The sequence below is a fragment of the Carcharodon carcharias genome, chromosome 5 (assembly GCF_017639515.1).
Source record: "Carcharodon carcharias isolate sCarCar2 chromosome 5, sCarCar2.pri, whole genome shotgun sequence".
NCBI classification, from domain to species: domain Eukaryota; kingdom Metazoa; phylum Chordata; class Chondrichthyes; order Lamniformes; family Lamnidae; genus Carcharodon; species Carcharodon carcharias.
In genome coordinates, this window is record NC_054471.1 from 18,066,332 (window position 1) to 18,092,151 (window position 25,820).

Genomic DNA, 25,820 nt, shown 5'->3' on the forward strand with positions numbered 1-25,820 from the left:
ATGCCCTTAAGTAGACATTAATTGAAGACCTTATTCGGCAGCAGAGATGGAAAGCCATCCATGGAACTTCCCCTCACAGACTAAATTAGGGTTGATGTGGCAAGGAAGCAGGGTCTTCACCGACTTCCTCCTCCCCACAAGATTCCACCCTATATTTTCAATTCAAAAAAATTTTTTTTAAAGTGTATCTTCACACTCTTCTTTTCCCCTTTGGAGTATAGTGGGGAGGTGGGGAGGATTCCCAGGCTGATTATTAGCCCACTGAAACAGGTCATGGATGCTCCTTTTGTCACCAACAAGTCCTTTCATGGGACTTGAACCCAGAATTTCTGGACCAGAGGTAGGGACGCTACCACAGCTCTGAAAGACCTCCTATATTCAAATGAATGACCATTGAGAAACATTTGGATCAATCAAGGACATCCAAAAACATTAATTAAAGGGAATTTGTGTTTGACAAATTTAATAGATTTTATACAATTATTATTTTTTTAAATGATTGACTAAGTAGATTAGAGATTGCAAAGTTGTACTGTATATGATCTTTTAGAAGCTATCCAAACAAATTACAAAAATTCAGGTATATTACTGAAAAGAGACATGTTGCTGAAGCATTTTTTCTTGCACTCATCAGGACAAACACAAAAATGCCAAATTTCAAACATTCACCATAATTTATACAACAGGAGGAAAAGGTGCTGAATGGTTGGCAAGTTCACTCTAATTGCCCCAAGAGTTGCCATGGATAAAGTAACAGGGAACTATAGGCTCCCAAGCTCACAGATAATTCAAAAAAGGTGCAAAGCTTGTACATATTCCTTTTGTTTGCAGAGAATGAACCCCTGCATCTGAAAGTGTGTCACTCCTAGCAGTTATATTTGAGTCAAGTTACAAGCTTGACTAATTAACTTAAATTGGTTGTTCGTGTAATTATTAGCACACTCAGAATTGTTCAGTAGTGTTACCCAATCACTGAATCATGTCTAACAGTAGACATTTTGTTTTGGATTCATCAGCTAACCCACATGGGTTGGTTTGGCCAATGAACAAAACAGGCTTGGGGGGATTTGCAGGACCAAGTGCTTATTTATATGTGTATCTGTATCCTCAACACATTGCTGTATGGCAGCAAAGCCTGGAAAACCACCAAGAAAAAAGGCTCAATAACTTACATCACCAGTATCTACAACACATCCTTGGCATCACATGGAAAGACAAAGTCACCAAAGAAGCAGTCCTTTCTAGGTTAAACATACCAAGCATGTTAGTGTTAACCGAGCAAAGAAGGCTTTGATGTCTTGGGCATGTATGCAGGATGGAAGATGGCCGGATATCCAAGGATATGCTATACAGGAAGCGAGTCCATGCCAAGTGACCATCAGTGTACCCAAAGCTCTGATTCAAGGATGCTGCCAAAAGAGACATAAAAGCCCTCAACATCAATCATTACAAGCGGGAAACTCAAAAATAAAAAGCAAAATACTGCAGATGCTGGAGATCCGAAATAAAACAGAAAGCGTTGGAAAACTTCAGCACTTCTGGCAGCAGCTGCAGAGAGAGAAACAAAGTTAACATTCCCAGTCCAATATGACTCTTCTTCGAAACTGTTGCTTGTCTCCACAGATGCTGGCAGACCTGCTGAGGTTTTTCAGCACTTTATGTGTTTATTTTACAGTAAAGTTTCACCATTTGCAACTTCCTCATTTGTGTTTTCGCTTACTCACGCTCTGTAATTTGTACACAACATTGCCCATTGAGTGAGCAATGTTCGCTTATCTGCGGTTTCTTCTCCCTTTCTCTTCTTTCCCCAGGGAAATGGCAGCCATGATGGAGCAGAGGCTGAAATGGTTTCAGCCGAAATGCAAGCAAAGGGATAAACTCAGTAATGTCTGAATTACTGGATCCACAGCTGCAACAACAGCTCTTTTCAATTTTAAATCTTCATGGGTGTATTGCTCAGAGGCACCCCCATCTGTCCTATACAGGTACTGCACCACCTCCTCACAGGTGCCAGCCTTCAGCTGATTCATTCAACATGTTATCAAGGAACTGCTGAAGGCACTGGATACAGCAAGGCTATGGATCCTGACAGTATTTCAGCAATACAACTGAATATTTGTGCTCCAGAACTTGCCGTGCCCTAGCCAAGTTGTTCCAGTACAGCTACGACACTAGCATCTACCCGGCTATGTGGAAAATTGCCCAGCCTTGTCCTGTACACAAAAAGCAGGACAAATCCAACCCGGCCAATTATCGTACCATCAGTCTTCTCTCGATCATCAGTAAAGTGATGGAAGGGGTCATCAACAATGCTATCGAGAGGATCTTGCTTAGCAATAACTTGATCACAGGCGCTCAGTTTGGGTTCAACCAGGGCCACTCAGCTTTTGACCTTAGTTCAAACATGGACAAAAGATTTGAACTCCCTGGGTGAGGTAAGAGTGACTGCCCTTGACATCAAGGCCGCATTTGACCCAGTGTGGCATCAAGGAGCCCTAGCAAAACTGGAGTCAATGGGAATCAGGGAGAAACTCTCCACTGGTTGGAGACATAACTAACATAAAGGGAGATAGTTGTGGTCGTTAGAGGTCAGTCGTCTCAGCTCCAGGATATCACTGCAGGAGTTCTTCAGGGTAGTGTCCTAGGCCCAACATCTTCAGTTGCTTCATCAATGACCTTCTCTCCATCATAAGGGGATGTTTGCTGATGATTGCACAATATACAGCACCATTCGCAACTCCTCAGATACTGAAGCAGTCCATGTCCAAATGCAGAAAGACCTAGACAACATCCAGGCTCCGGCTGACATGTGGCAAGTAACATTTGAACCACACAAGTGCCAGGCAATGACCATTTCCAATAAGAGAGAATCTAACCATCATTCCTTGATGTTCATTGGCATTACCATCACTGAATCCCCCACTATCAACATCCTAGGAGTTACCGTTGACCAGAAACTGAACTGGACTAGCCAGATAAATATGTGCTACAAGTGTAAGTCAGAGGCTAGAAATCCTGTGGCGAGTAACTCACCTGTTGACTTCCTAAAGCCTGTCCACAATCTACATGGCACAAGTCAGGAGTGTAATGGAATACTCTCCGCTTGCCTAGTTGAGTGCAGCTTGAACAACACTCACAAAGCTCAACACCATTCAGAACAAAGCAGCCCACTTGATTGGCACCCCATTGTAAAGAACATATTTTTATTTTTTTTGGACTATGGCTTTAAAAACTACCATGACTGCAGTTTAAAAGATGTTCAATGGAGCAGGATGAAGAAAATCTACAATGTTACTATTATGGAACAATGTGTGGCAGGTGGGACAGAATGGTGCTAGAAAGGAGACCTGGTTTAAGAGGGAACTGCCTGTTGACAGCATTTTGATTGGCTCCTGACCAAATGGCCAGGTTCTGGGCGAGGTTTGTGCAGTAGATCAGCTCCTAGCCTGAAGAGAGGAAAGGCCTGAAACCTCTCTCTCCTGTGTTTTGTAAGATTCCAGTAATCCTGCCATTGTAGCTAGCTGGCTATTTCTCACATCGCTGTAACCTACTTTCTGTGAGAATCCCCAGTCAGGGGGAAAAGGGGGGCGAAATTATCAGTAGAAGGCACATTAAAAGCAAGTTTCAACCTGAGAAAAACAGACTGCAAGTGCTGGGAGACCACCTCGTGTCAGCCACAACAACCTGCAGGAAATTTGGAAGAAAACAATAAAAGTCAACCCATCTAATCCTGAACTCCAGATTTGTGCTATTGAGCTATTTTGTCTCAGCCTTAAAATCCATGTCCTGTGTGTATTTTGTGTGTTTCTGTGTTTGTGTATAGGGGTTTAAGAAGGGGTAGAGTTTATGTTATAGAGTTAAAAGTTAGCAATTCATATTTCCTTCTTTTTCCACTGGTTAAAGTCAATTTGTTTAATAAACAGTAATTTACTTGTTAAGTTTACAAACCTGGTGCTCATATTCTTTTAACCTAAATTAGACAGTTAGGTAGAATTGGGGCAATTTGTTGGTCTGATTAAACTTCTCTCATTTGTCATGGCTCGCAGAGCAGTGGGGCTTGGTATGACAACACGCTATCCTCAGTGAGTCGTGACACCATCCACAAACATTCACTTCCTCCACCACCGATACACAGTGGCAACAGTGTGTATGATCCACAACATGCACTGCAGAAACTCACCATGGCTCCTTAGGCAGCACCTTCCAAACCCACGACCACTACCATCTAGAAGGACAAGGGCAGCAGATATACAGGAACACCGCCATTATACAGTCAGAAACAGGGGAATTTATAATGGGGAACAAAGAAATAGCTGACCATCTAAATACATACTTTGGTTCTGTCTTCACAAAGGAGGACACAAATAACATATAAGTTTTGAGGAACAGAGGGTTTAATGAGAGGGAGGAACTGAAAGAAATCAGTATTACTAGGGAAATGGTGTTGGGGAAATTGATGGGATTGAAGGTCGATAAATCCCCAGGGCTTGATAATCTAAATCCCGAGTACTTAAGGAAGTGGCCCTAGAAATAATGGATGCATTGGTGGTCACCTTCCGAGATTCCATAGACTCTGGAACAGTTACTACAGATTGGAGGGTAGCTAATGAAACCCCACTATTTAATAAGGGAGGCAGAGAGAAAACAGGGAATTATAGACCAGTCAGCTTGATGTTAGTAGTGGGGAAAATTCCAGAGCCCGTTACAAAAGATTTAATAGCTGAGCACTTGGAAAACAGTAGCAGAATCGGACAGAGTCAGCATGGATTTATGAAAGGGAAATAATGCTAGACAAATCTACTGGAATTTTTCGAGGATGTAAGTAGTAGAGTTGATGAGGGAGTTTATTTAGACTTTCAGAAGGCTTTCGACAAAGTCCCACATAAGAGATTAGCATGTAAAATTAAAGTGCATTGGATTCGGGGTAGTGTACTGAGATGGATAGAAAACTGGTTGGCAGACAGGAAACAAAGAATAGGTATAAACAGGTCTTTTTCCGAATGGCAGGTAGTTACTAGTGGTGTACCGCAGGGATCGGTGCTGGGACCCCAGATATTCACAATATATATTAATGATTTAGATGAGGAAACTAAATGTAATATCTCAAAATTTGCAGATGACACAAAGCTGGGTGGGAGGGTGAGCTGTGAGGAGAATGCAGAGATGCTTCAGTGTGATTTGGACAAGCTGAGTGAGTGGGCAAATGCATGGCAAATGCAGTATTATGTGGATAAATGTGAGGTTATCCACTTTGATAGCAAAACCAGGAAGGCAGATTATTATCTGAATGGCTATAAGTTGAGAGAGGGGAATGTGCAACAAGACCTGGGTGTCCTCGTACACCAGTTGCTGAAAGTAAGCATGCAGGTGCAGCAGGCAGTAAAGAAGGCAAATGGTTTGTTGGCCTTCATAGTGAGAGGATCCGAGTACAGGAGCAGGGATGTCTTGCTACAATTATAGAGGACCTTGGTGGGACCACACCTGTAATAATGTGTGCAGTTTTGATCTCCTTATCTGAGGAAGGATGCTCTTGCTAATAGAGGGAGTGCAGCTAAGGTTTACCAGACTGATTTCTGGGATGACAGGACTGACAAATGAGGAGAGATTGAGTCAGTTAGGATTATATTCGCTGGAGTTCAGAAGAATGAGGGGGAATCTCATAGAAACCTATAAAATTCTAACAGGACTAGACAGGGTAGATACAGGAAGGATGTTCCCGATGGTGGGGGAGTCCAGAACCAAGGGTCACAGTCTGAGGATACAGGATAGACCATTTAGGACTGAGATGAGGAGGAATTTCTTCACCCAGAGAGTGTTGAGCCTGTGGAATTCGCTACCACCGAAAGTAGTTGAGGCCAAAGCATTGTATGTTTTCAGGAAGGAGTTAGATATAGCTCTTGGGGTGAAAGGGATCAAAGGATATGGGGAGAAAGGGGGAGCAGGCTATTGAGTTAGATGATCAGCCATGATCATAAAGAACGGTGGAGCAAGCTCAAAGGGCTGAATGGCCTACTCCTGCTCCTAGTTTCTATGTTTCTATGTTTCCTCTCCAGGCCATTCAGCATCCTGACTTGGAAGTATGTCGCTTCTCCTTCACTGTCACTGGGTTAAAATCCTGGAACTCCCTCCCTAACAACAGTGTGGGTGTACTTACACCACATGGACTGCAGCAGTTCAAAAAAACAGCTCACCACCGCCTTCTCAAGAGCAATTAGGGAAGGACAATAAATGCTGGCCAGCCAGCAAAACCCACATCCCTTGAATAGAGAAATAATTTTGCTGGTATGCAAACCAGTACTGCCCTTTGCATGGTTGGAGCCTATCTAATTGAGTCCCATTCAAAAGCATGTTCCCCGTTGCAATATTGCCGTTTGTGAGATTTTGTGGGAATGTAACCCCTGCGAATGGCAGGATTTTACTGTAAATGGGAAACATTAGCTGACAACTAATGCAAATGCTGACATCAGCTGTGGAGTAGGATTTTGCCAGCATGATGACATATGGGGAAGAATTTTCTGGATGGCTGGGGGCACGGAGTGGGAGCCATTTTATGCGGGCGGGCCAATTAAGGCCCGCCCAGTGTACTTCACAACCCCTGTGCATAGCGGGAGTGGGCAGGCAGCAGGTGCGCTCAGCCCGCCAGTTCCAATGGCAACCCAGCGGCCTGTGGAAAGGCTGCATGCAATGGCTAGGCGAAGGGCTCTGCAGAGGGGCAATCGAGGTGATGCATGTCCGGAGGGTAGGCCGTCGGGGCAGGCCAGGGCGGAGGGTGATCCATCAAGGCAGGCCCGGACGGAGGATAGGGCGGGGGGCCAGTGTGCCCCTCATTTTTCCTATGACTGGCTTGCTGCCCTCTTTGAGGAGGTGGCAGCACAGCGGGAGGTGCTGGTTCCCCAGGATGGGAGGAGAAGGTCCCGCCACCTCCCCTCTCCTCCTCCCCCCCCCACCCACATGATGAAACGTGCCTGGGAGGAGGTGGCGGCGGTGGTGAGCTCCTGCGATGCGGTGCTGTGCACCTGGATCCAATGTTGCAAGTGCTTCAATGACTTGCTGTGCTCTGGAAGGAGGACAATGTTGGCATTGGTTACTTAACCCAGCAGGTCAGCTTTCCCCCCTGCTGCTCCATTGCCACCCCCCCACCAAGTCTGAGTGTAGTGACTACATTGAATCATTGATGGATGTGCCTTTGCTGGGTGGGCCAGCAGTTATTGCCCATGCCGAGGTCAGCCCGAGAGGGTGGTGAAGAGATGAGTTCTGCGCCCGCAGCATGTGAGATCCACATGAGACCCACATGACTGTTTTGGGGGCAACCTGGAGGAGCTGCACCTAGGTGCTATGCTTGAACTGCAGGACATGTCCAAGTGAGGGTGATGACATGCTAGGAGGGGAGCTTCAAGGTGGCATGGCACAGAACCATCTGCTTCCATCTGCGCTCCACGTGCTTGCGCCTTCTTGCTATGGAAGGATATATTGTGTGGTGCCTAATGTGATGTAGGTAGCATGTGGCCAAGTTGAGGATGGAGAACAGGCCTAGCACCTTTGTGTGAGTGTTTGGCAGCAACAGGGTGAGAAGGCACTGGAGCGCTGATATGTCCCATATGGGGTGGGCCATGCACGAAGAGAGTCCAAATACAATTTGTACAAATCAATGATAAAAACAAAAAAACTGCGGATGCTGGAAATCCAATACAAAAACCTGGAAAATCTCAGCAGGTCTGGCAGCAGCGGCGGAGAAGAAAAGAGTTGACATTTCGAGTCCTCATGATGCTTCGACAGAACTTGAGTGAATCCAAGAAAGGGGTGAAATATAAGCTGGTTTAAGGTGTGTGGGGGGGGGGTTTTGGGTGGGGGGAGAGAAATGGAGGGCGTTGGTGTGGTTGTAGGGACAAACAAGCAGTGATAGATAGAAGCAGATCATCAAAAGATGTCACAGACAACAGAACAAAAGAACACATAGGTGTTAAAGTTGGTGATATTATCTAAACGAATGTGCTAATTAAGAATGGATGGTAGGGCACTCAAGGTATAGCTCTAGTGGGGGTGGGGGGAGCATAAAAGATTTAAAAATAATGGAAATAGGTGGGAAAAGAAAAATCTATATAATTTATTTGAAAAAACAAAAAGAAGGGGGAAGAAACAGAAAGGGGGTGGGGATGGAGGAGGGAGTTCAAGACCTAAAGTTGTTGAATTCAATATTAAGTCCGGAAGGCTGTAAAGTGCCTAGTCGGAAGATGAGGTGTTGTTCCTCCAGTTTGCGTTGGGCTTCACTGGAACAATGCAGCAAGCCAAGGACAGACATGTGGGCAAGAGAGCAGGGTGTAGTGTTAAAATGGCAAGCGACAGGGAGGTTTGGGTCATTCTTGCGGACAGACCGCAGGTGTTCTGCAAAGCGGTCGACCACATTGGGAGCAACGAGTGCAGTAGACTAAGTTGGGGGAAATGCAAGTGAAATGCTGCTTCACTTGAAAGGAGTGTTTGGGCCCTTGGACGGTGAGGAGAGAGGAAGTGAAGCGGCAGGAGTTACATCTTTTGCGTGGGCATGGGGTGGTGCCATAGGAGCGGGTTGAGGAGTAGGGGGTGATGGAGGAGTGGACCAGGGTGTCCCGGAGGGAACGATCCCTACGGAATGCCGATAGGGGGGGTGAAGGGAAGATGTGTTTGGTGGTGGCATCATGCTGGAGTTGGCGGAAATGGCGGAGGATGATCCTTTGAATGCGGAGGCTGGTGGGGTGATAGGTGAGGACAAGGGGGACCCTATCATGTTTCTGGGAGGGAGGAGAATGCGTGAGGGCGGATGCGTGGGAGATGGGCCGGACACGGTTGAGGGCCCTGTCAACGCCCTCTCTGCCAGGCAGGCACCAGCGCAGATACTAGCACCTCAGTAGGAGTTAGAACATCGGCTAGTGTCCCAGAGCACAGCGGTGAGGGTACTACACAGTCGCTGGAGGAGCTGGCAGAGACAGAGTGTGCCCATGGCACCAGCAGTCAGAGAACTGCAGGGGAGGCACAAGCTCTGTCGGTGCCTGATGATGTGCCTCTGGCGTCGTCCGCGATGCAGCAGGGGCAGGGAATGCAGCCGGGTGTGCGGGAGCATCTGGAGGAGATACATTATGCTGTGCTTGGCTTGGGTCTCTGTGGTGGAGGAGTCTACAAGCACTATTGCCGAAGCAATGAGCCACATGTCCAAGTGCCATGTGCCCTCCATGGAGAGAGTGGCGACTCTCATGGAGAGGGTCCTCCAGGAGACCCATAAGGGCTTCCTGGGATGCGCTCTGACCAGCAAGCCCTCACATCAGCATTGACATCAGCTGGTCAGTGTCTGTGTGGGAGATGGTCTGAGCACCAATTTGCCCAGCTCGATGCCCATCCATCCACAGTGAGCAGGGAGGTCCAAAGCGACCTCATGTTGGCGCAGCAGCTGCCTGTCGTCTCTGCGGGCACCTCTGAGGGTGCTCTGGGTGAGGGCAGCAGCTCCTCCACCCCTCTCCCAGTGACCATAGCATCCGGTGAGGCTGCGACGACTGGGGAGATGCCAGCTTTGGAACTGGCCGATCCCTCCCAGGAGGAACCAGCTCAGGTTCCACAGGCCAGAGTATGACCATCAAGGTCATCGAGGCCAACAGAACAGCAGAGTCAGCAGGCTGTCTCAGATGCCACTCCCAGCGATGGGGCAGCACCAAGACATAGCACTTGGAAATGTAAACATAAGGCACCCTAGGCACACCACAAGTTTATCACTGGTGCTTTTGTGTTGGCCCGAGATGAGGTCTTTATTATTTGCTTTGAATTGGAACACCATTGTCATTTTTTTTGGCTTAAGTTTCTTTGCTTGTGATATTAAATTCAGGCATGTTACCATGGCTGAGGGTGCCTCTTTTCTTCTGCATGTGTATGGTTTCCAAAAATGTTAGGGGTGCTTTGTGGGACATTCAGCTTTATTAACAAGGCCCTTAGTGACTGTTCCTAACCTGGCAGATTTGGCACTTAGGTATCGAGTATGGACCTGGAGATCCATCTGTAGTGTGCAAGCTAAAGGTTTGTTGGATTAAAGCCTCCCAGGTGTCCCTGCCTCTCTGCAGTATGCCCGGGTCAGCATTTACCCCCTCAGCATTTCCCTGTGCATGCTCACCCTTGGAGTCACTGCTGGACTCATCGTGCGCAGCTGCAGCCACTGCTTTGAAGTCTTCATCATCCATTGCGTCTCCCCTTTCCAGCGCAAGATTGTGGAGAGCACAGCATGCAACCACTATCACTGAGACATGATCTGAGGGGTACTGAAGTGCGCCCCCTGAACGGTCCAGGCATCGGAAGTGCATCTTGAGATGGTTCTCTCCACCACAGCCCTTGTGTTGGCATGGCTCCTATTGTACCGCTGCTCAGCTTCTGTTGTTGGATGGCGGAGAGGCGTCATGAGCCACCTTCTGAGGGGATTGCCCTTGTCACCTAGCAGCCATCCATCAAGCCAGGCTGGAGCACTGAAGAGCCCTGGCACCTGGGAGTATTTGAGGATGTAGATGTTGTGGGAGCTGCCTGGGTACCTTGCACAGACTTGTAAAATCTGCATCCTGTGATCACACACTATCTGCACGTTCATGGAGTGGAAGCCCTTCCTGTTGACGAAGGCACCGGGTTCACCTGCTGGTGCCTTGATGGCCACACGTGTACAGTCTATTGCACCCTGGATGAAGGGGTAGCCAGCAATGGCCGCGAAGCCTCTGACTCGTTGTGTCTGTCTTGCCTGATCCCAACAGTAGTGGATGAAGGTCAATGCACGCCTGAACAGAGTGTCTGTAACCTGCTTGACACAAGTGTGGACAGATGATTAGGAGACACCGCAAAGATTACCCATTGGCTCCTGGAAGGAGCCAGAGGTATAGAGGTTGAGGGCAGCTGTGACCTTTAGAGCCATTGGCATGGGGTGTCCACCCACACAGTTAGCAGAGATCTCAGGCCCAATCATCTGACAGATATAGTTGACTGTCTCCCTTGAGAGACAGAGCCTCTTTCGGCACTGCACCTCAGATATATTGAGGTAGCTGCTTCGCCCGCCTGTATACCCTGGCAGCAGGATAATACTGTCTTCTGCAGACCCTTCCACCTTGGTCTACCTCTTGGCCCTGTGCCCCTTGTGCCTGCATCTGTCCTCCCAAAGGTGGTTCCCCTGGAAACTGAATGTGCGCTCCTGGCCTCCTCCCCCTTCTTGCCCTCCCTTCCTCCTCAGAGGAGGTGCCTCCAGTGGACAGTTCAGCTTCCATTCCCAGCTCAGGGAAGGCTTCCTGAAACCTGCAGACCCAGAAAAGATTCCTCACTGCAGAATTCTGACCTTAAGGTTAAGAGTCCAGACAAAGCAGCTGGTATGCATTTTGAGGTATTGCAGACCACACAGTTTCAATAATTTTGAAAAATCAATACTTCAGAGAGCACATTCGTGACCCCAGTGAGCCCTTATATCCTGCCTGTGGATAAGATTTATACAACTGTGTCCTACCCGCTTGCCCGTTACGCCCGTGCGCCGACCCGACGATCACACGGGTGTTGAAAATTCGGTGTCAGTTGGTGAGGCAAAGGCCATAAGTGGCCCATTAACTAATGGCGAGTGCCGCAGCGGAGATCATCACGCACCCGCCCAACGAAATATCGCGATGGAGCGCGGTGACATCGGGATGCTCGCCCAACGTCACCGTGTGTCATTTTACTCGCTGACGTGTGGAGCCCGCCCCCGCATGCCAATGGGAAAATGCTGCCCATGATTTCAGAAGTTCCAAAGCAGTACCAGGCCTGCACTCAAAGGGTCAGCAGAGATCATCCCACGCCCAGGGAAAACCTCATGGCCTGAATTTTACCCTTGGTGGGCGCGCTTGATCGGCGGGCCTGGGACCGGTTGGGAAACGGACCTCCGACAGCGATCAGTCCCCAGCCATAATTTCACACTGGCTGGCCAGTTAACGGCCAGCTAGCATGAAACACGCACTGAAAAGCTCAACGCTGCCAGGGTGGGGGGTGGAAAGAGGACAGGCAATGGTGTCACCGTGAGCATGGGTGAGCGCCGTGAGAGAGATTCCTGAAGGCAGGCAGCTGCCTCGGAGTTGCAGACCTTCAAATGATTAAATAAAGGTTTTCAAAGCTGCCAAAAATGTCCATGCATCACAATCAAACACCTGAAAATATGCCTAATAAAAATGCTGCCCATAGATATTTATTTTAATTTTATTTCATAAATGAGATTTCACCCCGACTTGGATGAATTTTGTTGAAAATTGCAACGTCCGCCTGGCTCTTTCGCCTGTCTGCCAACCGTAAGTTTAGACAGGCCACAAAAAATTGGAGACAATTGCACCGTTAATGGGCTTAATTGCCCTCTTAATCGTTGGCAGGCATGCTTTTGACTTTTGCGTGTGTCCGCCAAGCAAAATATTGCGCGAGTGCACGATGACCTCGGGATGCTTGCCGATGTCATCTCATGCGATTTTATGCCCGATTGGGTTGGGCGCACGTCCAACTGCAGGACAAAAAATTCTGCCCCATGTGTGGCACTTGTGGCAGACTTTGCCTTTCTAGAATTGGCCAGTTCAGTCATCAAAAGAAGTGCAGTAGATGATCCCACTTGATCTCACCAAAGTTCTAAGGCTGCACTTCATCATCTCTCACAGATGGCAGGATGATAATCAACTTTTCATCAATGTTATGGACGGGAGAAGAGTTAACTTAAGCAGCACTAATTTCTCCTCTCAACACCGGTCCATAAACAGAAAGATACTTTGATTGCTTTCCCTCTTTATAAGCAGTGATGTATTTCCCAACCTCTTGGTTTTGGTGCGATCCAATTTTCTTTCAATAGCTCCACAGCAAACTCGAGATAGGATGAACTCAAAAGCATTAGTTTATTTGCACGCGCTCAAAACATGAAAAGAGGGTTCACTAGGCTCCCCTTCTATTCAGATAATAAAGAGCGGGATAGAATTAGGAAAGATTTTAAGTACAGAGACCACAGAAAAAAAAAATATTTGTCTGAACTTCCTTGGAATGGCAATCAGCATCAGATTACCATTCTGTGCTCAGTTTCTTAACTGAATTTTTTATTTCCCAGCCTGTCTCGACCGACCATCCAACTCAGGCCGGGCGAATCCCAGGCTATGCACGGCATTCCTAGGGCCTACAGTCAATGTGCAGCTGAGCCGAAGGGAAGGAGGTCATGGCCTCCTTTTTACAGCACTAGCTGCTGTAAACCAGGTAAGTTTAAAGGTCCACTGAAGTTTAAAGGTCCTTGACAGGCTAGGGAGAAGGTAAGTGTCTAAGGTGAGTGGATAGGATTTGGAGGGTGGGGGGATCAGAGGTCGGGACGGTGTCAGAGCGGATTGGATTTCAGGGCCGATGAAAGGTTGGGGGGGGGCAGGCGTGGGAAGGTTGGGGAGGGCAGGTGTGGGAAGATTGGGGGGGTCAGACATCGGGAGAATCGGTGCTATGGCACAGCCGATGGTAAATGCTGAGCTGCTCAAATCCCAAAGGGAAACTTGAAGCAACTGCTGCAACTGTTTTGCAATCTGTATAAATTTTGAGATGCATGCATAGAATTCAGTAGTACTAAGACCACCAAACCTTATAGGTTTCTTACAATACTAAATTAAACCTTTATTAATAGCAAAAATTATTTTACGTACACACATCGATCTACAAATTACTACTATGAAATCGCCTAGTTAATCCAACTGCCAGTTACACTTTCGTTAAGGCAACAGTAAGACACATAGACTTTAAAAGACTCGGGTAAAGAAACATGATACCCTGAACAATCCAATTCAAAGTGAGTTGTCTTAACTTCAGTTCTTTGTAGACAGCAGCTTGAGGCGTTGGTGCTGGAGGCTTTTCCACACTTGTTTTAAATCTTAGAATTCCTATCCTTACACACAACCTTCGGTCCTTTATACAAATTTTCCCTTTTGAATGCAAATTCCCGTTGTTTCACTAGGTTTTTGGACTTTACCCTTTCTGATACTAAAAATCTCTCATAGTACCAATCTTACCAATAATCTTTGGGAAAAATAAATACACTGTTTCTTAACTTCTCCTGGCTAGCTGAAACATTTCACCCCTCCTTTGAAATCAATCTAGTCTGGTTTATTTAAAAATGCAAACCTATGTTTACCTACTTAACATTTCAAACCTAGCTTATCTTTTATGTCAAAGCTTTCAGACCGGCTGCCTTTAATTCAATTAAGTCACACGCACTTAGACACAGACAGGCATGGACACAGACGCCACTATTACTCTACTTTACAATAGATTCCAATAACATTATGAAAATTATTCTACCTTCTTGACAATTGGTCGTTGGGGAGAATCACAGGTCCGGGGGTCAGAACTCGGAGGTTGGAGGGGTGTGTGGGAAGGTTGGTGGGGTCTTTGGAGGTTAGAGGGGGTCGGGCCTCAGTGCAGGGGATTGCAGGTCAGGCCTCAGGCCAAGTTAGGCCTGGAGGGTTCGGGGTGGAGGGTGTCGGGCCTCGGCAGAGGAGAGGAGAGGGTGTGGGTCAGCCCTCTGGTCTGGTTGAGTTCAGTTGGGCCTGGGGGTGTTGGGGAGGAGGGTGTCAGACCTTGTGAAGTGGGGTGGGGTAGGGCCTCAGGTTGGATTGGCCTGGGCCGTGGGCTGGGAGTGGAGTTGGTGGGGAGGGTGTTGTGTCTCAGGATGGGGCAGTGTGAAGAGCCGACGTGGGGCGGGGGGAATCTTGAGGGGGTGGTAATCAGGGAATTGGGGGGGGGGTGGGGTGTTGTAATTCCCCTGGGGAGGGGTGGGGTCAGAGTCAGGTGTGTGGGTGGAGTCCTATAGGTGGGTTGTTCTGGGTATGTGCAATTGTTACCCAGATGTTAGGAGTGGTTTTAATCTTTCAAACTTTTTCTGGGTAACTGTTGCAGTAACCCAGTCAGAACCACTTGAATTTTGTGATTTAAACACATTTTAGAATGGTCCCCAGCGCAGGCCTGTTGCCCAGTGGAAGTTTGCACTTCTGGGCATTTATTTTTCTTTATTCCTTCATGGAATGTGGGCATCACTGGCAAGGCCAGCATTTGATGCCCATCCCTAATTTCCCTTGAACTGAGTGGCTTGCTAGGCCATTTCAGATGGCATTTAAGAGTGAACCACATTACTGTGGATCTGGAGTCACATGTCGGCCAGAACAGATAAGGATGGGAGTATTCCTTCCCTGAAGATATTAGTGAACCAAATTGGTTTTTACAACTTTGATTATGGTTTCATGGTCACCATTACTGAGTCTAGTTTTCAATTCCAGATTTTATTAATTGAATTCAAATTCCACCAGCTGCCATGGTGGGATTCTCTGGGTGTCTTCCAAGAGAAGTCACCTGGGTCTCTACATTGCTAGTCCAGTGACATTACCACTATGCCACTTTCTCCTCCCATACCGCACCCCCCACCAACCCCCACCCCCCCCCCCCCCCACCATTTGCTGAAAAATTGCAATTGCCGTGCAAACCTTACCGGTGAACTTCTGAAGGGGATTGCCCAGCACATTTTTGGGCTACCCATGCCCCATCCCAAATATGATGTTGGGGCGCTCAGTAGTTATGGCCCATTGTTTCATGTAGGTTCCAGAGTCCAGAATCAAAGTCAATGAGATATTTCTTCACAAAGGTCGATGAGCTGAAAATTGATGCTGATGTTGACTTTGTGCAATGAGATGGGCATGCAGAGATGAATCAGTCTTGTAGGCAATTGTACAGACTTCCAGCAGAAGCAGGGTAGATGGGGCTGGGTGTCCAATCTGGGCCAGAGCTCCTTCAGCATGGCTTGCTGTCAGATATTAAACAGCAGACTAAGCTTTTCAGTTCAATAAGGAAAGATTACTCATTCCACAAGCCAGAGACCCATGTCACATGACTCCCAACTCTATCATCTTTGACAAAGAATGTGTACCTATCATCTGGATTCCAATGACTGTTAAATATCTCAGCTATTAGGAATTGAAAGGAAGATTGCGGGGCCTTTGTCTTAGCAGATGATCCATCTCCTTCTGGCCAGCCTGGAGGTGGCCTTTGTATAGCTCTCTTCGAAGTTGGGCTGTACAGTCAGCATTGAGTCATTAGTGACTGCTCAGAGATAACAAGGTGTGGGTTTTCCTAGAACTGCCAAGTGGCTTCTTTTGTTTCCGGGACCCCAGACATACACAGTTTCAGTCATTTTAAAGGTCTTTGTTCAGTTTTTTAAATTTTAGAATAACGATCAACATATTTCTCTCTCTAATACACGATGTGAAGTCTTAGTCCCCCATTCCCCCTCCCCCCCCCACCAGCCAGAGTTCTGAAAAATCTGGCGTAATAATGTCAGATCACTGACCCAACACCATCATGCTGGTCTCCAATAGTGCGGAAATCTGACGGGTGCTGAGATCAGCAACCCATCCACCATTTTTTAAAAACTAGTTGAATGCCAATTCATCTTGTTAAAAAGCCAAAAATCAATCAAACACACCTATATCCTTTAGCAGGGTTTTTAATCTTTGACAAGTGGAGTGACCATTTGCTTTTCGTCTATGATTCTTTTTACCTAATGTCATTAATATTTGTCGAGCACTCTGATGAGAAATATCAGCTTTTGTTTAGGAGATACAATAATATCCTGACTGGGTAAACTAACTTTCCAAAAATAATTGCTTAATCACGCTCCATATCAAGTTTCAGTTGTCCCTTTTTTCAAAGAAGGTTTACTCAACAACATAGATATCTCACTAGAAAAACATCAATACTTCTAAAAATTGCTTAATTCAGCTACTTTACATAGAATTACAAGTCTCTTAGATGACCTCAATGCACTGTCACCACCAAAACTAAATTAAATATAGTGTATTTATATTTCTTAACCTTATGTTGTTCCTCACTACTGAGTGAATCAATGTAGCATGTCAACCAATCTGTTCCACCTGGTGTTGAAGTGTGAGTATTATCTAACAACTCTGGAATGAACACTAAGATAAAAGCAAAAAAACTACGGATGCTGGAAATCCAAATTTTGTCTTTGTTTTTGTTCTGGAATGAACACATTCATCTCAGGATTTCAAAGATTTATTTATGTGAACCCCGAGGTCCTTCTGTCCCTACACATTCTTTAGAACTGTGCCAATGAGTCTATATTACGTCTTCCCATTCCTTCTATCAAAATGCATCACTTCACACTTCTCTGTATAAGTTTCTGTCTGCCACTTGTCTGCCCAATCTACTAACATATCCATAGTCTGTTTCAGTCGATTTGTATCATCCTCACTGTTTGCCGCATCTCCAAGCTTGGTATGATTTTACTAACGTTTCAGCTCAAAATGACCTTTTGTCACAACACTTGCGGTGTGATAATGTCAGATCTCCGACCCAACACCATCATGCTGGTCTCCAATAGTGTAGAAATCAGATGGGTGCCGAGGTCAGCAATCCACCCACCATTTTTAAAAAACAAATTGAAAGCGAATTCATCTTGTTAACAAGCCAAAAGAACATATTTTATGTTGTCCATATCATTTTTCCCGAGGCGCACGTGAAAAACATTCAGATTGAGTTTTGCAAAGTACAACATGTCAGTGCAAGGGTGGAAGGAAAGGCTGCAAGCGGGACTATGGCTATTCAGCAGAAGAGCCTGCTGGTGAAGGTGTGAGAGTTTCCCAGTACCCAGTGCTTTCAGTACATTAGTTCATCTTCTTCATGCTGCTGTAGGAGATATTGGCAGGAGAGGGGTGCTACAGACAGGGCTGACAAGATTGTAGACTCCAGTATTGAACCTAGAGATCATTGTCCCCCATGGGCATAATCCACCCTGGAGGAGCCTCCTCCTCCAGTGAGGAGGAAAGGAGGAAGAGGAGGGCAGCTGGCCAAGGACAGGTATGCCCTGTGGTCCAGCAAGGTGAGAACCTGCTGCTGTGGAAGGGCCTGAAGAGGAGAGTCTGTAGCAGGCAGGCAAAGGTAGGCAAAGTCACTATCCTGCCAACAGGGTCTACAGGGTATGGATGACATACATGCAAATGCCAGAGCACTGATTCCTTAGAAGACTGCTCCAGGGAGACAGAATCCCTGTGACATGTTGGCTGGAGAGACAGTTTTGAAATGTTTTGGTGATGAGCCCATGCTGTGGCTTTGAGGATTACAGTGGCCTTGACATTTTTGCATCTGGGTCCTTCCAGGCACCAGCAGGTCCATGCATCCAGTAGCCTGTCCTTATGTCAACGTTGTCACAGATGCAACCTTCAGATGCACCCATGACTTCATATCGTTCAGCACAAACAACACCAGTCAAGCCAAGAGAGCCATTGCTGATTCCCAAATTGCAAAGAATCATAGATTACACCAATATGGCAAACAAAGCACCAATGGGCCAGCCAGGGACCTTTGTGAACTAAAAAGGGTTCCATTCAATCAATGTCCAGCTTGTTTATGACCATAAGCAGAGGATCATGCAGGTGTGTACACGGTATACTGGGAGAAGCAGGTGGTAACCTAGGGGCTAAAAAGTGCGAGGAAATTAATACAAGCAGAGAAAAAGTATTGGTGAAATTTGAGGGACTGAAATCCAACAAATCCTTTGGGCCTGATAGCCTACACCCTAGGTTTCTAAAAGAGATAGCTGCAGAGATAGTGGATGTGCCGGCTACGATTTTCCAAAATTCCTTAGATTCAGGAACGGTCCCACTAGATTGGAATTTGACAAATGTTACACCACTTTTCAATAAAGGAGCGAGAGAGAAAACAGTGCAGGCCAGGTAGCCTTACATCACTCGTTGGGAAAATGCTGGAATCTAATATGGCTAAGATGAGGACAAAGTACTTAACTTAAAGGGTTGTGAACCTTTGGAATTCCCTGCCCCAGTGGGTTGTGGATGGGCCATCGTTAAACACATTTAAGGCTGGGAAAGACAGATTTTTGGTCTCTCAGAAAATCAAGGGACATACGGAGTGGGTAGGAAAATGGAGTTGAAGCCCAAGATCAACCATGATCATATTGAATGGTGGAGCAGGCTCGACAGCCCATATGGTCTACCCCTGCTCCTATTTTTTGTTTTCTTGCGTTCTTGTAAGCAGTCACGATTCTTACATACTTAGGCACTCCCAGGTACCAGGGATGTTCTGCCCACCAAAACCTTTGGATGGTTGGCTTCAGGGAGACAAGGCTCACCATTAGCCTGATAAAACTGAGATTTCAATGTCTGAACCATTCAGGTTTTGAACTGCAATATTCTCTTGGGGTAGCCATTCATTGTCATGATCTGCTGCATGTTGCTCAACCTAGAGCTCCAGAGAGGGGGTGGGGGGGGCCTGATAGTAGAGGATGTAATAGAGCAAGCTGCATCATCTGAAAATGAGGAATCTGAGGAGGAGTCTGATTATGAAGATGGTGAGTCATGCCAACCAACTGCAGAAGGTGGTGCACATATGGCTTTGGATGCCAGAGAGACGTTCAACTCTCTAACGATGCAATGATTTAGTAATAATACGCAATTCACTTTTTGAGCCCATCTTTGCTGCAGTCATCTCTTCTTCATCTTTCCCAGGCATGAAAACCAGAGCCACCTGTACATGTTCCGACGGCGAAGGACTAAATGAGGCCAATCAGAGGGCTCCCACAAGAACACAAACTCTACTGAAAACATTTAGTTAACCGAAACCAAAATCTCCACATCACACACATGAATGAATCTGGAGCAGAAAGTGCAGTTTCAGTCTGTGTCTATTTGTAGGGATTCAATTGAATCACCAGTTGTTGACCATACAAACATACATAAAGAGCAGGAGTAGACTATTTGGCCCCTTGAGCCTGCTCTGCCACTCAAAACCATGGCTGATACTGTGGCCACATTCCACCTACCCCCGATAAGCTTTGACTTCCTTGTTCATCAAAAATCCAATTACTTCTGCTTTGAGATTATTCATTGACTCTGCCTCCACCTCTCTCTGGAGAAGAGATTCAAGACCCTCTGAGAGAAAGAATTTCTTCTCATCTCCATCTTAAATGAGGTACTTGTCCCACCACCACCCCCCACCCCCACCCCCATCCCCCCCAAACTAGCTTATATTTCACCTCTCTTGTATTTTTACTTAGTTCTGTTGAAGAGTCATACGGATTCGAAATGTTAACTGTGTTCCTCTCCGCAGATGCTGCCAGATCTGCTGAGTTTTTCCAGGTATTTTTATTTTTGTTTTAAATGGGAGACCCCTTATTTTTAAACAGTGTCCCCTAGGTCTAGTCTCTCCCACAAAGGGAAATACCCTTTCAGCATCCACCCTTTCAGGTCCCCTCAGGAACTTATAGTTTCAATATGATCAGCTCTCAATCTTCTAAACTTCAATGGATACAGGCCCAACCTGTCCAAGCCCCCATTGCATGTTATCAGTCGAGTGAACCTTCTTACCTGCACATACTTAAACACAATTAATATGCAATTAACATTCACAACCACAGGAAATCACAAATTGATTTCCAGCCAGTGAATCTTTTTCCTTTACCGGAAAGGGTGTTTGTTCATTAAGATCTGACAATTTCTAGCCTTATGGCGCTATTTTTTAAGGATTGGAGACGTATTGCTGACTTTATTTATGGGGCTGTAGTGTTTTAATTGTATTATTAGGTTTACACATAATGTGCTTATGTGTTCTACAGGCTTGCTGTGAAGAATGGGCAGAGATTTTAGCTCCAAAAGGCAGATATATTGAAAAAACTGTGGACCAACTAGTGGAAATATTTGTGGAAATCTCTGACCAGGCATTAATGAGTGAAATCACAAAACCTGATGATGCATCAGGTAAGTGAACTTGCTGTTTCAAAGACACGAATAATTAATAACATTCCATAGATTACCAAGTTTTCTAAGTATTTCAAACTGAGGTGGCCACAATTATTATTACTGTGTGAAAATTGACTACTATGTTTCCCATTACAACAGTGATTACACCTTGTAGGCACTTAATTGACTATAAAGCATTTGGGACACCCTGAGGTCATGAAAGGCATGATATAAACAAGTCTTTCTGAGGAAAGTCAAAGGAATTAGGAGAGTTTGACTATATTGAATGTTTTGAAGAGAATCACAGTGAATAGAAAAAGTTAGAATGAATTGGCAACATTGGTTTGCTAGTGCATCAGAACAAAAAGGGTGTGAAAGAGCTATGTCATTGGGGACTGGTAATTCAGAGGGTAATAGGACACAATGTGCAAGTAGCATGTAGTTAAATATCCAGCAGCTAAGTGTGTGATGAGCCAGGTTAGGCGAATGAGTATAAAGTATTAAGCATTTGTTCTCCAGGTACACCTGTAACATTTAGCGATTTGGTTATTTTGGCTTTTGTCTTTCCCTGGAGTTTTTAGAAGATATTTTCTGTAGATTAGTGATTGTTCAAGGGCAATACTGAAGTAGAACACAAGAACGTAAGAAATAGAAGCAGGAGTAGACTATATGGCCCATTGAGCCTGCTCGCACATTCAATTTGATCATGGCTGATCGAGGCCTTCAACTCCACTTTCTTGCCCATTCCCCAAACCCCTTGATTCCCTGAGAGACCAAAAATCTGTCTATCTCAGCCTTAAATGTATTTAACAATGGAGCATCAGCAATATTCTGGGGTAGAGAATGCCAAAGATTCACAACACTTTGAGTGAAGTAATTTCTCCTCATCTAAGTTCTCTTATCATGTGTCTGTGGCCCTGTATTTTAGATTCCTTGTCGAGCAAAAACAATGTCTCTTAGGGGGAGGTGGTGGCCTAGTGGTATTGTCTAAAAATCCAGAGACCCAGGGTAATGCTCTAGGGACCTGGGTTTGAATCCCATCGTGGCAGATGGTGGAATTTGTACTCAATAAAAATCTGAAATTAAAAGTCTAATGATGACCATGAAACCATTGTCAATTGTTGTAAAAACCCATCTGGTTCAATAATGTCCATTAGGGAAGGAAATCTGCCATCCTTACCTGGTCTGGCCTACATGCGACTCCAGACCCACAGAAATGTGGTTGACTCTTAAGTACCTTCTAAAATGGCCTAGCAAGCCACTCAGTTGTACAGAGTCATACAAAGTCTCAAAAAAGGAATTAAACCGGATGGACAGCCGGAAATGACAACGGCAAACTCAGCCCTGCCGACCCTGCAAAGTCCTCTGGGGCTAGTGGCAAAATTGGGAGAGCTGTCTCACAGACTAATCAAGTAACAGCCTGACATAGTCATCCTCATGGAATCATACCTTACAAATAATGTCACAAACATCACCATCACCATCCCTGGGTATGTCTTGTCCCACCGGCAGGACAGACGCAGCAGAGGTGACGGCACAGTGGCATACGGTTGGGAGGGAGTTGTCCTGGGAATCCTCAACATCAATTCCGAATAGGACAGAGTCACATGAGCATGGACATGTTTTCCTAAATTTTACCATCTTTATTTGTAAAGTTCAATATCTTCAGCTCCCTGAGGCAGCTCTGTGACTTCTGGGAGCTTTCAGTGAGCAGACCTGTGCACATGCGTTGACTTCCATGTTCTCCCTCCTCTCTCAACCACTCAGGCAGCGCTGAGATTTCAACGTGCCCAGCCAGTGTGAAATTGCAGTCAGGGCCTGTTTGTGGACGGTGGTTGGTTTTGGTGCCACTCCTGGGCCCGCCCGCAGTGCTCGCCCAATGAGGGACAAATCCTGCCCCAAGAAACGGCTGGAGGCAGGATAGTGCAAAGGCTATGGGCCCTGGCAATTCTCCAGCAATAGCACTGAAGACTTGTGCTCCAGAACTTGCTGTGCACATGCCAAGCTGTTCCAGTACAGCTACAACACTGGTGCCTACCCGGCTATGTGGAAAATTGCCCAGGTATGTCCTGTACACAAAATGCAGGACAAATCCAATGCAGCCAATTACTGCCCCATCAGCCTATTCATAATTATCAGCAAAGTAATTGAAGGGGTCATCAACAGTGCTATCAAGTGGCATTTGCTTAGCAATAACCTGCTCATCGACAGCCAGTTTGGGTTCCACCAAGGCCACGCAGCTCCTGACCTCATGACAGCCTTGGTTCAAGCATGGACAAAAGAATTGTACTCCAGAGGTGAGGTGAGAGTGACTGCCCTTGATGTCAAGGCCGCAATTGACTGAATGTGGCATCAAGGAGCCCTAGCAAAACTGGAGTCAATGGGAATCAGGGGGAAAACTCTCCACTGGTTGGAGTCATACCTTGCACAAAGGAAGATGGTTGTGGTTGTTGGAAGTCAATCATCTCAGCTCCAGGACATCACTGCAGGTGTCCCTCAGGGTAGTGCCCTCGGCCCAACCATTTTCAGCTGCTTCATCAATGACCTTCCTTCCATCATAAGGTCAGAAGTGGGAATGTTTGCTGATGATTGCATAATGTTCAGCACCATTTACGACTCCTCAGATACTGAAGCAGTCCATGTTGAAATGCAGCAAGACCTGGACGATATCCAGGCTTGGGCTGAGAAGTGGCAAGTACATTCACGCTGGACAAGTGCCAGGCAATGACCATCTCAAACAAGAGAGAATCTAACCTTCGCCCCTTGACATTCAATGGCATTACCATCACTGAATCCACCACCATCAACATCCTGGGGGTTACCAGAAACTGAACTGGACTAGCCATAAAAATACTGTGGCTACAAGAGCAGGCCAGAGGTTAGGAATCCTGCAACGAGTAACTCAATTCCTGACTCCCCAAAGCCTGTTTAGCATCTACAAGGCACAAGTCAGGAGTGCTTTGCGATATTCCCAACTTGCCTGGATGAAAGCAGCTCCCACACACTCAAGAAGTTTGACACTGTCCAGGACAAAGCATCCTGCTTGTTTGGCACCACATCCACAAACATTCACTCCCTCCATCACCGATGCACAGTGTGTACAATCTACAAGATGCACTACAGGAATTCACCAAGCCTCCTTAGACAGTACTTTCCAAACCCACAATCACTATCATCTAGAAGAATGAGGGAGCAGATAGATGAGAACATCCACCACCTGGAAGTTCCCCTCCCTGGGGGGTAGGGTTAGTAAGTTTGTGAATGACACAAAGATTGACCGGGTGGTTAACAGTGAGGTTGAGTGTCTTGGACTACAGGAAGATATAGACCGCATAGTCAAATGGGCAGATAAGTGGCAGATGGAATTTAACCCTGAAAAGCGTGAGGTGATACACTTTGGAAGGAGTAAATTGACAAAGAAGTATTCATTGAACGGCATGACACTAGGAAGTTCTGAGGAACAAAGGGACCTTGGCGTGTGTGTCCATAGATCTCTGAAGGTAGAGCGGCATGTTAGTCGGGTGGTGAAAAAGGCATATGGGACACTTGCCTTTATCAATCGAGGCATAGATTACAAAAGTAGGGAGGTCATGTTGGATTTGTATAGAACCTTGGTGAGGCCACAGCTGGAGTACTGTGTGCAGTTCTAGTCTCCACATTTTGGAAGGATGTGATTGTACTGGATGTGGTGCAGAGGAGATTCACCAGGATGTTAAAAACAAAAAACTGCGGATGCTGGAAATCCAAAACAAAAACAGAATTACCTGGAAAAACTCAGCAGGTCTGGCAGCATTGGCGGAGAAGAACAAAGTTGACGTTTCGAGTCCTCATGACCCTTCAACAGAACTAAGTAAATATAGGAGAGGGGTGAAATATAAGCTGGTTTAAGGTGGGGGGAGAGAAGTGAGGGGGTGGTTGTAGGGACAAGCAAGCAGTGATAGGAGCAGATAATCAAAGATGTTACAGACAAAAGAACAAAGAGGTGTTGAAGGTGGTGATATTATCTAAAAGAATGTGCTAATTAAGAATGGATGGCAGGACACGCAAGGTACAGCTCTAGTGGGGGTGGGGTGAAATAAGACTAAAAGGGCATAAAGGGTATAGATTTAAAAATAATGGAAATAGGTGGGAAAAGAAAAATCTATATAAATTATTGGAAAAAACAAAAGGGAGGGGGAAGAAACAGAAAGGGGGTGGGAATGGAGGAGGGAGTTCAAGATCTAAAGTTGTTGAATTCGATATTCAGTCCGGAAGGCTGTAAACTGGAGGAACAGCACCTCATCTTCCGACTAGGCACTTTACAGCACATTTCTTAGATAATATAACCACCTTCAACACCTCTTTGTCCTTTTGTCTGTGACATCTTTTGGTTATCCCACCTGTCTCTGGCCCTTTATCCAGCTCTACTTGTCCCACCCCACCCCCCTTAAACCAGCTTATATTTCACCTCTCTTCTATTTTTACTTAGTTCTGTGGAAGGGTCATTCCGACTCAATACGTTAACTGTGTTAATCTGCAGATGCTGCCAGACCTGCTTAGTTTTTCCAAGTATTTTTGTTTTTGTTTAGGATGCCAAGCTGTACAATGTCTTCAGCAATCATGCAGATGGTGAACAGCATAGATACACCTGGTCGTGGCCAGATGGATCCATACGTTCCAGGATAGACTTCCTGTTTGTGTTCCATGTGTTCACAGTCAGATCCACTGACATCAAGCTGGTGTTCTTCTCTGACCACTACCTGCTGCTGGCTGACTGTCACTTACAGGAAGGCCAGAGAGTTGGCAGGGGGGCACGGAAGCTGAACGTGCAACTGCTGACCCCAGAGAACATTGAGGAGCTCAAGAGGGACTACAAAGGTTGGAGAACCATGAAACCCCCCCTTTGAATCCCTGACACACTGCTGGAAAGTGATCATTGAAAACATCAAGAAGTTTTTCATCCTCAAAGGCGCATCCGGAAAGCTAGAAAGGAACAGAGGGAAATGTCCCAACTCCAGAAAAACATGCAGAACCTGCTCCAGCTGCAGTCAATGGGGGTCAATGTCATGG

At 46.1% G+C, this 25,820-nt stretch overlaps 1 protein-coding gene across 1 annotated transcript in view; it reads left to right on the top strand.

Annotated features, from left to right (window-relative positions):
• The window catches only part of LOC121278118 (dynein heavy chain 8, axonemal-like), a 2,067,071-nt gene that overhangs the window by 673,079 nt on the left and 1,368,172 nt on the right, over positions 1 to 25,820 (top strand). The window contains 3 exon segments of the mRNA XM_041188205.1: positions 1,812 to 1,865; positions 17,531 to 17,647; positions 20,648 to 20,789. Of these exon segments, the coding sequence (XP_041044139.1) occupies positions 1,812 to 1,865; positions 17,531 to 17,647; positions 20,648 to 20,789 (313 nt within the window).